The sequence below is a fragment of the Rosa rugosa genome, chromosome 2 (assembly GCF_958449725.1).
Source record: "Rosa rugosa chromosome 2, drRosRugo1.1, whole genome shotgun sequence".
Taxonomy (NCBI): domain Eukaryota; kingdom Viridiplantae; phylum Streptophyta; class Magnoliopsida; order Rosales; family Rosaceae; genus Rosa; species Rosa rugosa.
This window is the reverse complement of record NC_084821.1, coordinates 54,492,901-54,504,655: the sequence shown is the minus strand read 5'-3', so window position 1 is coordinate 54,504,655 and position 11,755 is coordinate 54,492,901. Positions and strand designations below refer to the sequence as shown.

General features: G+C 41.5%; 1 protein-coding gene and 1 long non-coding RNA gene across 3 annotated transcripts; both read right to left on the bottom strand.

Annotated features, from left to right (window-relative positions):
• Window positions 1–720: 720 nt before the first annotated feature.
• Window positions 721–1,576, bottom strand: LOC133734130 (uncharacterized). Its single transcript, XR_009858102.1, has 2 exons — window positions 1,328–1,576; window positions 721–1,212 (listed from the first exon to the last, which is right to left on the bottom strand). It is a non-coding gene; the product is annotated as an uncharacterized LOC133734130 (long non-coding RNA).
• Window positions 1,577–6,568: 4,992 nt separating this feature from the next.
• On the bottom strand, window positions 6,569–10,725 carry LOC133728459 (cationic amino acid transporter 8, vacuolar-like). Of its 2 annotated transcripts, none has more exons than XR_009855857.1 (2): window positions 7,827–7,908; window positions 6,569–7,568 (listed from the first exon to the last, which is right to left on the bottom strand). XR_009855857.1 is itself a non-coding variant. In XM_062155874.1 (2 exons), the coding sequence occupies exon 1, from the start codon at window positions 10,432–10,434 to the stop codon at window positions 8,659–8,661; it is 1,776 nt and encodes a 591-aa protein (XP_062011858.1). In that variant the 5' UTR covers window positions 10,435–10,725; the 3' UTR covers window positions 6,746–7,568; window positions 8,595–8,658. The 2 variants fall into 2 exon arrangements, 1 of the variants encoding a protein (XP_062011858.1); XM_062155874.1 differs by lacking the exon at window positions 7,827–7,908 and adding an exon at window positions 8,595–10,725 and having other exon boundaries at window positions 6,746–7,568.
• Between the last annotated feature and the right edge of the window lie 1,030 nt (window positions 10,726–11,755).

Below are 11,755 nucleotides of genomic sequence, written 5' to 3'. Positions count from 1 at the left end.
CACACACGGAATCAGGTCGTCATTGCGATTGCTCACTATCCGACCGGTGTAGCTAACCCTCTAGAGGTTTTGGGGATCGAACCCAAGGAAGTCAGTGCCACCCTTCACTCTCAAGCCATCAACATTTCTCATATGGTTTGGTTAGTATGTTTTGCATTTTAACTTAACCAAGCCACACAGCTTAACATGCATCATATTAAAAACAACTTAACAAAATAAAAGCACATATCGAGGAGAGTCCCGAATCCTTACCTGGATTCCGATGCTTTCTCTCATGTACTCCAAGAGTTGCAAACCTTCTGTTCTTCCGGTAACTGGAGTCCTAAGTTCCGACATTTCGATCGTTAATAATCTATTAAACAACTTTTGAAATCTTGACGATTAATAAATCGTCTAACCAACTTTTCCTTGTTTGACCAGGATTGACCAACTTTGACCTTTGTTTGACCAATCGAGATAGGTTCGATCAAACATTTTACTCGAGATTGGAATATCGATCGACTACTTTCCATTTCAAATTTCGTCGCATAGAAATTCGACAGAATTACTATGGACACCCAACACAATTCCATTTTCATACAAGGTGTGCCCAAACAACTAAAGACACCCAAACATAACTTCTCTCCTTAACTGAAATACAATCTCTTCCAAATCAAATCAACAACGATTAACATAACAAATTGCCTTAGCAACCTTAACTAAATATCAACTCGCAGAATCTGAAACAAACTCAAATTACCATTCTCTAATGCAACTTATGATCAACATACAACATAAGCAACCTTTTCCAAATCATTTTCTCAACTGCACCAACATCAACCAAGGTTTGAAAACTTCAGAGACTTTGAGTTTACCTTTGATAATAATTTTGTCCAAAAGCAGGATCAACCCTCTAACTCGCTTCTCAACCAAACACACGACAGTTCGAGGACTCTTCCTTTCGCTCGTCAGTTTCCAAACTTACGAATTCTGTGTTTACAAACAAGACTAGGTATGGATTCCTAATTCACAACACAAATCGAAGAGGAGGAGTTACCAGAAAAATCAAAACTGCCACCACGAATGTGATCGCACTACGTACTACAGAACGTACCCAAAACTATCAACTTAGCCCGACCAATGATTTCAGCTCAACCAGCCATGCTTCCGAGTTCTAGGACCACAATGACCATCGGAAAACGAGTTGAAGACACCCAAACGGCTGCCGGAAACCTGAATCACAGTGAATTCCGACGTCACCCAAAACTCAATTTCATCAGAACCCATTCGAAATCGTAAACCATTTATACAAGCAGGTAGAGCGTGACTAGGGGAGAAAGATTCATACCACATGCAGCCTAAAAGGAGGCCGGAGTCGCCAGAGATCGCTGAAATTCGTTGGAGAAAACTCGGAGTTTCCAGTCGTCTGTTCTTCGTTCACTATCGATGCATGGACGATCATAGGCCACTGGGATGTAGGCGAAAGCGAGACGAAGTGGATGGTTCCAGTGTGCCGACCGGAGGCGGCCTGAACGTGGAGCGCTGATTAGGTCAAGGTGTCGGGTCTCGGTTTTTGTTTTCGGGTCGAGAGTTCCAAGCTCTTTCTCTCTCGAGCTTTCTAGGCTGATCACCATTCTCTTAAACTGAAATCAATGGTCCAGATTGGACGGTGGAGGAAATGGACGGTTCAGATCGCATCACTTGATTGCTATTTCCTTAAATAAATTTCGAACATCCCAAAACTTCCAAATTTCGTAGAAACTAACTTGGGTATTCGAAAAATTCCCCGAAAATTTTCACAAACTTGTCGTGTCGTATACTTTAGTATCCAAGTCAAGGATTTCATCTCGTGAAAATTTCTGAAAAATATTCTCGAGTACCTTCACAATTTCCAAGATCAATAAATGATTTCCGAATCATCTCACTTAAGCTCGGTAAATTTTCTGGGGCTCGGTAAATCTTCCCAAATTGTGCATTAGGAATCTGAATTGAGTGAATTCTCTGGCTTCTGAACCTGGAACTTATATTGGTTAAAAATGGTGGCGCTCTTTTGAAGTAAATGAGTGTATAGTTTCTGGAAATGGGGATTTGATTATTATGGGTACATGTGCATTTCTGATTGGTGTTTTTTTTTTTTTTTGAGAAGATGAAAATTCCATTAATAACCAAACAGATTACATAGCATTGGATCCATAGGTACGGGATCGTCAACATGAGTGACTGCAATGAGCCAAAAAGACCCAACCCCTAACTAAATTTTACGCTCATACCCGCGAGCTACAATGAGTACCAATCAAACCTGTACCGATACAACCTAGCCACCAACATTACGATGAACTGTTTTCACCCTTTCGGACACCGCAACCCAATACCGCCAGACCACGTGTAAGGGTGATTCACCATCACATTGATAACCAAAAAGCACCGACAAAAGACCATACCATGACACAGCAGAATGACCATGACACCATAACAATGGCATCGACACTACCCAGAAACCCCCAAACCCTCGCTCATAAGAGGAGGGACTTATTTTCACCAAAGCAACAACTAGAAACAAACAGTAACAAACTAAATTGGAAACAACAAAACACCCAAGAGGCCCAAAAACAGTGGGCCGGCCCAAACCCCACTTCCCTCCGCATAGCGCACATGCTACAAGCAGCCACTCCCGCCGCCGGGCATCAAAAAGCCACCGCGCTGAAGTCTTCCGCCGCTGCACCGCCTTGACACGCCACAACCAACCCTTACACCAGGCAGACGACCACAAAACAGTCCCAAACCGAAGTAGAGACAGATCCATTTCAGGATCTCCACCTCCTCGATCCAATCTGAATCGCCACGGCCACAACCCACACAGGATTGGTGACGTCAGAAACCACCGCCGGACATCCGAAATCTGTCGCTACTGCACCTCCGCCGTCGCCACGGATCTAAGAGGGTCAGATCGAGATCGATCCTCCCTGCCCAGAACCGAAGGCCCATCCACCCTCACCGGACCACACCGCTGCCCTGGAACCCCTCCACATCTCCGAAACATCATCCCCTCCCCGGTCGGATCGCAACGGCGGGAATGCCGGCAGCGTCCGGCCGGGAGAGAACACACACCGTCGGTTTTTTTCCTTTTTCCTTGGCGCGTGAGGCGCGTTCTCCACAATATCTAGCTCGTGTGGGTATGAACTTTTCTTTTGTTCAATTGTAGTGCATTTCTGATTGGTGTTTGATCTTTGGAAAGTAAAAATATGAACGAGGAAGAGAACCTCAATCAACTAATAGCTAAATTACTCAGGCAAGGATGTTTGGAAGCTCTATTTTCTGAGTAAGGTGTGCAAAATATGGAAGGAACCGTCCGTCATTGATCTCTTCTCACATGACTGTACTATTATGGTAGGAGAGAGCTTGAATCTTTTGGCTATATTGCTTGGTGGCTGTGGAGAAACAGGAAATTACAATGGCATGGTGAAACTGTGTTACAACCAGCTGCATTAATAAGGATGGCAGCAGACTGGCTGACGAAATTTTTTCGGGATGGGAAGGCTGCTGCTATCCCAAGTCAGGATGGGAAGGCAGTTGCTATCCTAGCACCATAAGATACTACTGTATAATAGCAGCCCTCTCTATAGGTTGAAACTGAATTTTGATGGAGCATGTGACACAAGGATTCTATGGGATTGGCGCGTGGTCTTTAGGGATGAACATAGAGGTTTGAAGGGAGCCATAACTGTTCCTCAAGTTAAAAATCTATCACCAAAATCATTGAGGCTCTTGCACTATTTCATGGACTTCGGTTTGCTATATATTCATGTTGGATTCAGAAACTTGGAGATTAAAGGTGATGCCCTCAATATTATTAGTGCTCTGCAAAACGATAGTGATGATTTGAGTTAAGAAAGGTCATATCTTGGATGAAGTAAAGTCTTTTAATTTTTGTAGTTGACATTTTATGAAGCGAGAAGGCACACCAAATCATACATTCATCTGTAACTATGATTTGAGTGACATGTCAACTGGCAATTCTATATGAACTGCTTATATTCCTTCAAGCTGCAACATATAAAATGACTAAAGGGGCTGACAAAAAAGCCATGTTAGTCCCAGTATTTCTAGAACTTAAATTTCTTATAAGAGGATCAAATGATTTCACTCCTACCCCATGGTGACTCGAACCCATGACCTTCATCTTAGGTAGTGGGTGCTAGTACTACACTTCATTGTTAACATGTGTTTTGAATAATTCACTGTCAAATAGTGTTGTATTGCTGATTGGCTATTGTTGACTGGGGATAGCTGTGTTTTATATATTTTTATAAATTTACTTAATATTGTTGCCAAATTTCTGTGTCCGATATGATTGTAGCTAAATACTTTCCAAGTATTACAATATTTGTTTCAGATAATTTCTCTGTTGTTAGTTTTGTAAGAATTATATCTGATATTAACTTCTTCTTTTTTTTTTTGGGTTTGCAGGCAAGGTCAAAGATGTAACTAAAGTTCAAACACTTATCTTCAATGCAACCTTTACCCTCTCAGGGGAAAAATGTAAGTATATTAACCAAGTTCTGGAAGGTTGAATTTTGATGTATATTTAATTAGATTCAGCTTTTATTTCTTAACTAATTAAGTTGTACAAATAACTTGCCTACGTCATGATATACCTTTTTCTTACCACCGTTATACACATATTGATGAAATTTCATTTTGCTTTTTCAGATTTCCAAAAGGTTCCTTAAATCAGATAAGAAAAACTACAGATTTGGTTGGTAATGAAAAGATGAAGGCCAGCATCAATGTTAGGCATATTGTTCTTCCCTATGATTAATTTGATTTGTAGTCTTGGTTGAGTTTGGTTTTGCTTTCTCTTATGGCTATAATTCAATAAAAAAAAATTCTAGCTCATTTTCCTTAAACCTGAGCAAGGACATGTTGGTGTTCTGTTTTTGTTTCTTTGATTCAATAAATAAACTAGGCAAACATGCCATTTTGCTCACTTTTCTCTTCTTTGGCTTATAAAGAGCAAACAAAGTTCCAGAAGTATGTTCAGCAATCAGGATGCTCTTCAAATTATCCCATTTCTTTAGCCAGAAGTTCAATTGTACACTATGTTGACAAACTGGAAAAGCATTTAGCATAACCATTATTTAAGAAACTGCAGCATCGCGCGGCCCTTTGCACTAGTTGTAATTGATAACTCAAACGTGTTACGTGTATTTTCGTTCTATCCAGTACTTTTTCTGTGTTAAAGTGATATTGCTTAGTTATTAAGATTAGAAATTCACAAAGAGAAAAATCAAATTGCGGATTCTCTTACTAGATCATCAAAGTTATTTCTGGTGGTCCTCTCTCCCACAATAGCATCTCTTTATCGTTTACTCTTGGATTTGTTTTTCTCTTCTTGTATTTTGTTGTATTTAAGAGGTAATATTTTATGTCTCCATCTTCATTTGTATTCTTTGATTAATAACACAGACAGTAGCAGAACCCATTATTTTGAGCTTGACGGTAGAAAAAAGCTTATCACCATCGAGAGACTCTCTCTCTAAAAACTAGAGAGAGAAACCAGATCTCAAATTCAAACCCGCCTCCTCCCCTACTCTCTCACCTAAATCTTGATCCTTCCGGATCTAGATTGATGGTGGAAGAGTTGGGGGAGGCCATACCAACTTTGACTTGTATCCAATTTCTCTCCATCCCTACTGATCTTCTCTTTCATCAAGCTGTTCCAGCTCCTTTCTCACCCTTGTGGTGATTTTGTTACCCTCTGTGGTGTAGTTCTGGCTATGTCCAGCATGGGAGGACTCTGTTCCTCGTTTTTTCTCTTCTTTTCCTCTCACTGTCAAGCAATTCCACACGTTTCCAGGTCAAAATTTAATCAATCCCACAACACAGCTCCTATCTCTACCCATAACCACCAAGAAGGTCCTTATGGCTGCGACCACAAAGTGCATGTCACTTACCTAGGCGAGTATGGGTGCTCACGCATGGGTTTTTCACCCCCCATTCTCCATTGTTACTGTTACTGTTCTTGTTCTGGTTCTATGTCCTGGATCTCTGATCCTTGTCGGCAGCCATGGTTACTACTTGGTCTCGTTGGTGGAGAAAAGGATGCTTTTGTGAGGGATCTCATTCCTTTGGTTGTTGGTTCTCCTTTGATCTGTATTTTGGAATTGGTTTGGCATCGGTTTATCACGACAAAATTTCTGGGTGTTCTGTGTCGGCACCTCGGCTACTGTGTGTGGCTCATGGCGCAAACTGGGCGGCAGCAACTAGGGTTTCGGTAGTGGGCTAGGCTTCTCATCGGGCCTATGTTTTAGCTTTTATTGTTTTAAGGATTAATTTTCTGATACTGGCTCTATTGGAGCCCTGGAGAAAATTAATTTTCCTTTTTAGTTTTTGTCTGTATGGGCCTGTCCATCAGACTGGTTAGGTGTTTTCTTTTTTTAATGCCCATTGGGCTAGCTTGGGGTAGCTTAATTGATCTCCTCTTCTACAAAAAAAAAAAAAAAAGGCCTGTACAAAGAACTAATATATTTCTTATATTCGTGTAATAAAAAAAAAAATCACAATTAGATATTTCCTGGTCGGACAACTCCATACTTTACATTTGTTAGATCGGTGTCTTTCTTTTTCTGGCAAGGTGAAAAGTGCTATCATCTAATTGTTCTAAATCGTTGGATCAGTTAAAAAATATCAACATTATACACTCATAACCTTTGGATCAGTTGAAAAGAGCAAATGCCACAATGAAGTAACAAAGAATATCTCACAACTGGGGGTATGATGGAAATTCTATTTATAGGTACTCTTATTTCGGAATTCCAGATTCTGTTTATAATTTTAAAATTTGAAATTGCATCAGGCTATGTTGGGAAAAACTCCATAAAATTTGCACCAATTAGCGTTCTATGGAGTTGAGTCCCTAGAGATTGGCTGCAGCGAGACTTCTTGTTGAAAAGCTTCGAGTCTCTGCGCCTAACCATTTTCTCAAATTTAGAAACACATGAGAAATGGAAGGGAAAGGCAGAACATGTACATAATGCTGCTTTATACTGGTTGTCGGAGGATCAGTCAAAAGGGTGCCCTCATCGAACACCATAACACTGCGGCTAAGAGAAGACTAAACCAGTAGTGTCTTTGTGTTGCTATTCAGCTCCATAGCATCACAAACTTGAATAGAGAAATAAGAGATATACGAGAAGCCAAGATACTGCACCTTTCCAGATATACCCTGAAAATCTGGAGTGGAGAGACACATGCCTTGCACTGTGCAAAACTTATCAGTCTCTGTAGCCTCCGAGCATGTTCAACATTCGCCTATTCCTTTCTGCCCAGATAACCAATATAACGGCCTATCACTAGACAATCCAATATTGTTTTACCGTGTCAGATTCTTCTCTGCAGTTGCACATTAAATTTTTCAACCTCCTTCTAGCTTAGTTTTGCAATCAAATCCATCTCTTTAACTAGTGTCTTTGTTTCGAATGACTAAACCAACTAAAGCAATGAGCAATACTCCATCACCAGGTGATATTCTTCGCAGATCTGTCTGTCTGTGAAACCACTGTTTATGCATTGTACCTTCTTCTGAGAAACTAAAAACCATTGTTTCATTATCTGTCTGCACCAGTGTCTATAAGGTCACTAGTGAGTGTGTGCTTCTATCTACTCTGAATACATGAAAAAAAATTTCATAGATGTATAAAACCTCGATAGAACAAGAATCAAAGGGGATTACTAAAAACCATTGTTTCATTATCTATCTGCACCAGTGTCCATAATAAGGTTACTAGTGACTGTGTGCTTCTATCTACTCTGAATACATAAAAGAACTTTTCAAAGATGTATAATACCTCGATAGATACTCACTTCTAAGAAGAATCAAAGGGAATTACTACTGAAACAAATCCTCATCAGTGCAGTTATCAATCAAAACGATCTACAAACTGCAAAAAATGATATCGCTGCAACTATCAAATAAGTTATGAATCTGATTGGGATAACAATGTTGTTTGTCGTGCAATTGGCTCTAATCTGTTATACTGATTTAAAAATTTCAAAGTTGAACTTGCAATTACTACTAACAATGAGCAAAAATATTTATGTACAGACTACACATGAAAACTGATAACAAGTAGAAAAATAAAAAAATTTAAATCATTATTACACACACACACACACACAACTGACACACATAAAAAGAAAACAAAACAAGCAAACAGATTTGATGTACTCCAGAGACTCAAGATTTCCCTTCCTTCATCTTATTGCTATTAGAAAATTCATCAGAACACCCAGGGAGTATAGGTCCTCTTCTGGTTCAGAGTTTGGAGTAATGGAGCTATAAAAAAACATGAATAACACAGCTAACACTACAATCAATGGACATTTAAATATAGTGTGCATATGCTATACACTGAAGTTTACTCATTCCAAACAATTTTACAGAAAACAATCTATCTATTCAAATGTTGTGTAGAGCAGAGAGGATTGATGCAATGACCAAAGAAGATCCTTTTGCAACATGAATTCAACGATTACTTTCTGTACCAATTAAATTTGAGTTGAAACTACAGCAAAATGGAAAATGATATTCAAGGAAGCTGAAATTTTAACATTACCTAATGACATATACCAAAGTGTTTAACTTATGTTCATATGTTGCATCCATTCTTGTTCAATCTGCTACAGCAGTACCCGTTGACTGGCACTTCCCTCCTCAGTTCTTGATTCTTGTCGGTCAATCTGGTGAGCAACATCATATGTCGCATGCACACCAACAAACAAATAGTAGACAATCATTACTGCAGTGCAAATGGCAAACCTCAAGAATGCAACATAACCCAGAGACCCAATGAGGAAGAGATTAATTCCAATGGACAATGCCGGCACCCACGGAACTAGTGGAACACTCCAAACCTTGGCAACTCTTTGCTTGGGAAGCAATGCCATCCACAAAGTCCCAGAAAACCAAATCACACCAACCACAACATACCAAACCCAACCTCGCACATCCGTGTTCCAAAGTGCAGCAATTGCGATTGAAGAACCAATTATAACAAATAAACTTGCAAGAAACTTGACCAGGTCGTTTTTAGCTGTCAGATCCTTAACATAATACCGCCTCACAAGCAATGCAATAGCGACACACATGAAAATAGAGAGTGTACTGAAAGAAAACACACTCGACAGCACATCCAGACTAGTAAAGAAGGCCACAATTGCACTTGCTATGGTCACCAACATAGTAGCATAAATGGGGGTTCCAGTTCTCGGGTGAACCAGAGCGAACCAGGGTGAAATCATATGAGATCTTGCAATCTGTGTGGTATACCTAGCTTGCCCAAGAGATCCAACCAGCAAGCTTGTAGTCATTCCCTTAAGGGCACATATACTCACTAAATACTTAGCCCAATTCATCCCAATAGCCGTAAAAGCAACCGAATAGGCAGCATCTGCACTAACCTCAGTGTACTTCTGCATCATAACCAAAGCCAAAGCCATCAAGCAATAAATCACAGTGATCAGACTCATAGAACCAATCAAACCCACTGGTATATCCTTGGAGGGCTGCTTAACTTCCTCCGCAAGGTTCGCAACCATGTCAAAACCAGTATAAGACCAATAAACTACAGCCGCAGCCTTGAAAACACCCTCTGCCCCATACGGGAAAAAAGGGCGCAGATTCTCAGTCTTGCCGTAAATAAAACCCACAACTATAATAAACAGAATAACCAATGCACTAGCAATAGAAGCAATCCAATTCAGCATCGAAGTCCGAGCCGTCCCGCTCATTGCTATACCATTAGCAACCAGAAGCACCACAACAGCAATTGGGTCCAACAGATTGAACCCATCAGGCAGAGAGCTTACCCGAAACCTCAGAAAGTCGGTGTTGTCGGTGTTGATCATGCTGGCCAAGTAAGAAGTCCACGACCGGCCCAACCCAGCCGCCCCCACCATGGCCTCGAGGAGAATGTTCCCGGCTGCAATGAATGCAACGAAGTCTCCCAATTCTATCCGAAGATACGAGAAAGATCCTCCGGCAACAGGAACTTCGACGGCGAATTCTGTGTAGCAGAGGACAGAGAGCAGAGCCGACAGGCCGGAGATGGCGTAGGACAAGACAATGGCTGGTCCGGCTAGGAGAGTGGCCTCGCCGGTGATGACGAAAATGCCGGAGCCGACGACTGAGCCGAAACCGAGCCAGATGAGGTCCCACCAGGTGAGGCAGCGGTGCATGTGGTGCTCGCTTTGCTTGGGCAGGTGGAGGAGCTCGAAGGAGTCGGAGGAGCGGTTGAGGAGGCGGTCTTTGAGGCGGGAGGGGGTGTGGGAGAGGGCGTCTTTGTAGGAACTCAAGTTGCGGAAAGTGGGTTCCGGGAAGAAGTCCTGCTTGGTCCATCTTTTCCAGTAGCTTCTGGGTTCTGGGTCTTGCTGCCCCGGTTGCGGTTGGGAATCCATGGCCGGTGGTACAGTGTTTGAGAGTTTGAGAGAATGAGAGAGTTAGGTGAGTTGGTTTTACAGGTTAGTTGTGTTTTACTATATCTGTGAAATTCTTATTCGGGTTTAGAATCGTAGCAGAGACGATGGAATTGAATTCTAATCAGGGTAATTTATTTTCTGCCAGGTAAAGTCGGCGCTCACTGGAATCTGGAACAGTGAGAGATTCCATTGGAAAGTACAGTTTTGCAGTGTAAAATTTAGGGATTCTCGACCACGTCATATATTGACTCGAAATATAACTCTCCTCCTAGGGAGTCCTAGCCAAATAGTACTAGATTCTAATAACAGAAAAATATGAAATCGCGCTTGGTAGCTTGGGAGTCATAGTTTAAGAGGTGGTAGTTATTACTTATTAGAGCAAGTGCACCCGTAGTCAAGAAAATACAAAGTCGAGAAGTCAAGAATTCGACCAGTCAAGTTACTATTTACTCCCATTGGACATAGGTTTGCACCCGTTTTTTTTCTTGCCCGGTCAACACTATTCACTTTTACTGTTTAAATCTACTGTTCACACTTTAACTGTTCACCAGTGGATTTTACTGTTTAAATCCACTGTTCATTAAGTATCCACCGTTGTCGCTACGATATTTTCAGAAATTTTCATAAAGTGAAATCTTCAATTTAAGTGTTGGATAATAAAGTACGCGACACGACGAGTTTGTGGGAATTTTCGGAGAATTTTTCGGACACTCGAAGTGTTTATAATGAATTTCCGAAGTTTGGAAATTATGGAAATTCATTTAAATAAAAAGAAATTTCTGCGGTGCAATCCTAACCGTCCATAAATCCACCGCTTCATCCTAGCCATTAAAATAGTTTGAGCTTGGGGTTATAAATACCATTTGATCAGATCAAGGATCGTGATCAATTGCTCCTAGAAAGCTCGAGAGAGCATCAGAGCTCCCTGACCCGGACACAACCGCGACCCGAGTGAGAAACCGACCTGAGCGACGCCGTCCGGCCACCGATCGACGACGCACGACCACCGATCTCTTCCTCTCGTCGTCGCCGTCACGACTGCAGTCTTCGATCGCTCATGCACCGGACGAGGAGGGAGACACGGCAGAGAGAAGGTCTGACTGTTCCGGCAAATTCCAGCGATTTTCGGCCACCGTCTGGGCCGCATTCGGTACAGAAATTCATCCTCTCGCCTTCTCTACACGTTAGATCAATTAGTCTTTGAAATTGATGGAGTTTTGCTGATTTCGTTTCTGGGTTTGGTCTCGGCTGCCGTGTTCTTCAACGCCGGCGACCTTTCCCGCTTTCCTTGGCTTGATCT